Source organism: Etheostoma cragini, chromosome 23, assembly GCF_013103735.1.
Source record: "Etheostoma cragini isolate CJK2018 chromosome 23, CSU_Ecrag_1.0, whole genome shotgun sequence".
Lineage (NCBI taxonomy): Eukaryota > Metazoa > Chordata > Actinopteri > Perciformes > Percidae > Etheostoma > Etheostoma cragini.
The window spans coordinates 7665258-7669142 of NC_048429.1; the positions used below are offsets into that span (position 1 = coordinate 7665258).

The window sequence follows — 3885 nt, forward strand, 5'->3', positions numbered from 1 at the left end:
GTGTGTGTGTGTGTGTGTGTCTAATGGAGCATCATATTGCTGCAGGTCTACTCACCCTCCATCCGTCTCATCCAGCAATTTGCTGGCGATCCTGATGAGCATGCAATAGGCAAATGGAGACTTGAGACCAGACTTGGTGAACTTGTTGAGCATCTTGGTTACAGCTAGACGGTCGTTCTTCCTGAGGTGATACAACAGGCCCAGGGCGTGGTACTGGAGGATGGGACATACACAAACAGCTTTGAAATTAAACTCTGTAAAAAGTCTTTTAACAGATCTGTAACATTAATATTCCCTCTACACACAAAATAAAAAGTTTAAAATCAGATGAAATTGCTACGTCTGTCTATACTACCCACCTGAACCATGATGTTGTCACTGGAAGCGGCCTCCTGGGCTTCATTCACCCAGCGCTTAACCACATCGTAGCTCATCTTCACCATGTGCTGAACACAAACAGAAAAGACTTCATTACCCACCAGCAATGATATAAACTACAATTTAACAGCTTTATATCAAGTATCAAAAAAAGCAACAACAAAGGGGAGAAAAGAATTCTCAAAACCAAACCCAATTTACAAAAAGTTACTTTTAGATTTATAAGTGAAATAGGAAACGGTGCCATTTGTTACCAGTGAGGAGACCAGGGCTGAGCTGGACACACTGGGCACCTTGTCAACAATAGCCTGTTTCATGTATCTCTCAATGGCCTGCAGCATGGTGGTCTGTGGAAAAGACAAGGGAAATTCAACAAACAATACTTCAGTTTTTCAATCATAGGAAATAATATATTAACCAGGATTCTTTTCATTCTAGCACAAGATGGCAAGGTGAAGGAAGAGATGGGGAGAAAAGAAAAGAAAATAAAGTAAAAGAAGGACTCACATCTGTAATCCTGCAGAGGGCTCTGATAGCAGGTCCTCGGTATACATCTTCCTTCCCAGTCATGTCTTTGGTCAGGCTGTAAAATACCAAACAAGGAATAATAAAAGACACTGACTGTAAACGGTTAAAGGAACCCAAATACAAAGAGTTGTTAACCTTGTCTGTTTATTAGATTGTATAACTAAATATCTAAATTCTGTACATATTAAATGATAACAGCTGCATTAAACAGAATCTGGATAAATTGTCTCAGGTACTTCCAAGAGAAAACACTTCCTGGGGGCAATTACAGTAATTGCATACAGCCTGATGAGACTCAAAGCCATTTAACATCATGGTACAAACCTGCTAGTGACAATGATCACATCCTCAGAGATGTTGGCCATCTCTTTGATTGTCAGGTAGCACATCCTCCTCAGGGTTTGCTGAGAGAGAAAGAAAGAGTATGAACTTGCCGTTTTTACATTTGAAACTACAGACTGATGATATGCAGCTTGAGCTAAAACGGAATCTAAATGTTTAAAAAAACATTATGAATCTAACCCATTAACCAATGAATGAATGAAATCTTACATCATTGGACTGAAAGAGCCTGGTCATCGCAAAGAAAGCCTCCGTGGCCTCTGTGGTCCCAAAATGCTCTCCCTGAATAGACAAAGACATTGGAGTGAGAGAGACTTAGGATAGGTGGACAGACACAAACTCAACACATGTATTTATATAATAATAATTATTAAAAAATGTTTTTTGTCAACCAACTTTTTACCTGGTTGAGGAGATAGATAATCTTGGTGAGAATGTGGAGGCATCTTCTTGGGTTGATAGGTGTCTCATTGAAGATGCGCGCCTGTGAACAAGAAGGGACACCGGGTTTTATTTCAGAGGTTATTAGGATACTGCTTATTTGACTCATATCGGAGCAGAATATTTAAGCAATATAATGTGCTAACTTTACCTCCTGCAACACGGCACTCTTCTCCAGGTGCTGGAAAGGATTCGACCCACTTCCTAAATGCCAAAACAGTAGAGTGAGATTTATGTGTAGGTAAACATTGTAGCAATGACTTTATTTAACTACATTGAAAGCTAACGCTACCACACGGAGAAGGACACGGAGCTGATACCAGCTTATGCTAACGAAACATAGCAACACACGCAACCTGAAGACAGATCATATTTTAAAGCATCACTGCAGCAAGATTCATCCATCTATATTTGGAGCTTGTGTTTAGAGAGGAAACGTCCATTAACAAGCAAAACTAGCATCACAACATCAAGCTGACACTGCGAAGCTTGCAATGCTAAACTAAGCTTAGGGCTGGTGTTGTGACACCAAACATCGTGGGTACATGTTAATGCAAATGCAAATCGGTTTGTAATAAAAAATACAATGCCTGTTCCATAACTATGAATTAACCTGCGAGCTACCGTTACTGTACAGGTTAATTCACCCCGACAGCTATTCGCTTTAACTAGCTAGTCGGCTAACTGTACAGGCTAGCCCCCTGTTAGCTTCCAAAGCGTCCAACATCTTGTCTGTCCACGCACAATGACCACTGATCAAACGCTGTCACTTTTCAAAATAATTACTATGCACGCTTACCAGACTCCTCGTCTTTCTTATCAAACTTTTTAATCATGATGTCGGAATGAAGCTGGCGAACGAGGGCAAAATATGCTCTCAACCTCAATCACAAGAGGAGCTACTTCCACGTAGCCAAAATGTAAACTCACTTCCGGTTGAAACGTCCACGTCAATGAAAAATACGTCAGAACCATGACGCATTACGCCCACCAGGGGCGCTGCTGATAAGAAACATCATCAATAATGATTGACAATGTTTCTATCAATTAAAAAACTTTTGTTAAATACAAATGTAGTGTAGAGACGTTATATAACAATATATAAAAAATGAGAAGTAAGATGTATGTACTGTATGTAAAAATGTAATTGCCAAAAAAGATGTGCATTAAAATAAATAAAGAGACATGAATAGCACTAATATATACAACAGTGCAAACAATCATGTAAATAACAATAGTACTGAGAAACGTTTAGTGTTTGTTGTAAATAAATAACAATCATGTACTGTATTCCAACCAGAGTTTTGTGCAGTGTTGCACATAATGTTGAACAGTTGAAGATATAAATAACAAAAATATAATCATGAATTATCCCGGGGCCTCCCAGTGTCTGACACTTTGATGCAGGTGTTGAAGAGTTTGATGGCCACAGGCAGGAATTACTTCCTGTGGGGCGTCGGGGCACATCTAGGTGGAATGAGTCTTAAACTGAATCTGTTCCTGTAATGCGTTGGATGGGAGACATTGTCAAAGATTCTTGGTCAGAATCCACAAATGTTCAGTTAGGATTGGTAACAATTTTCAAAACATAACTACATTCATTTATTCAAATTGAGCAAGAAGGGGCTGCCACATTGCATTTTTTTTAGGTGTCCAGTATCCCAAATTAAATCAAGTAAAAGTGTACAAACTTTGAATTGATCAGAAAATAGTTTTTCAGGATTAAGACCTTGTGACTTCCCAGTTGATGCATAATATAATACTATACTGCAATGCATAACTGTCTCTGCTTGGCTTTGTGCTGTTTTGATTGTGGGAAGGTGGTTCAACATAACTTGATTTCAAAATATGCACCGTGTAAACAAGGAAAACAAATGCAAGCCATTTTTTTTCCCTTCATTTTAGTTAATACTCTGCTTTAGTTTTTTCAGACACATTTGCAAGCAATCTTGTCACAATGAACCTGGAGCCTACCGGCCCCCTGATAGTTTGAGGCCCCATGCAGTTGCCCACCATGCCTGGTTGGAAATTCAACCTAGTGGAGCACAGTTTGGAAAATGGAAGGTTTAAGGACATCCACTGACATGTATACACCAGGTCAGCAGAGTGACCTGAGGGATACACACCTGCAGAGCTGACTCACAACCTGACCAAATGGCCACAAGATGTCAACATTGCTGTGTGAGTGTGGTTCAA

At 39.6% G+C, this 3885-nt stretch overlaps 1 protein-coding gene across 1 annotated transcript in view; it reads right to left on the reverse strand.

Moving 5' to 3' along the window:
• Positions 1 to 2630, reverse strand: part of copg2 (COPI coat complex subunit gamma 2) — an 8507-nt gene extending 5877 nt beyond the window's left edge. Inside the window, exons 1-9 of the mRNA XM_034863445.1 lie at positions 2489 to 2630; positions 1841 to 1893; positions 1652 to 1732; positions 1459 to 1530; positions 1231 to 1310; positions 886 to 961; positions 633 to 725; positions 360 to 446; positions 56 to 213 (exon numbers count right to left, since the gene is read on the reverse strand). Of these exons, the coding sequence (XP_034719336.1) occupies positions 56 to 213; positions 360 to 446; positions 633 to 725; positions 886 to 961; positions 1231 to 1310; positions 1459 to 1530; positions 1652 to 1732; positions 1841 to 1893; positions 2489 to 2525 (737 nt within the window). The 5' untranslated portion in view covers positions 2526 to 2630. The remainder of the gene's footprint in view (positions 1 to 55; positions 214 to 359; positions 447 to 632; positions 726 to 885; positions 962 to 1230; positions 1311 to 1458; positions 1531 to 1651; positions 1733 to 1840; positions 1894 to 2488) is intronic.
• Positions 2631 to 3885: the final 1255 nt, after the last annotated feature.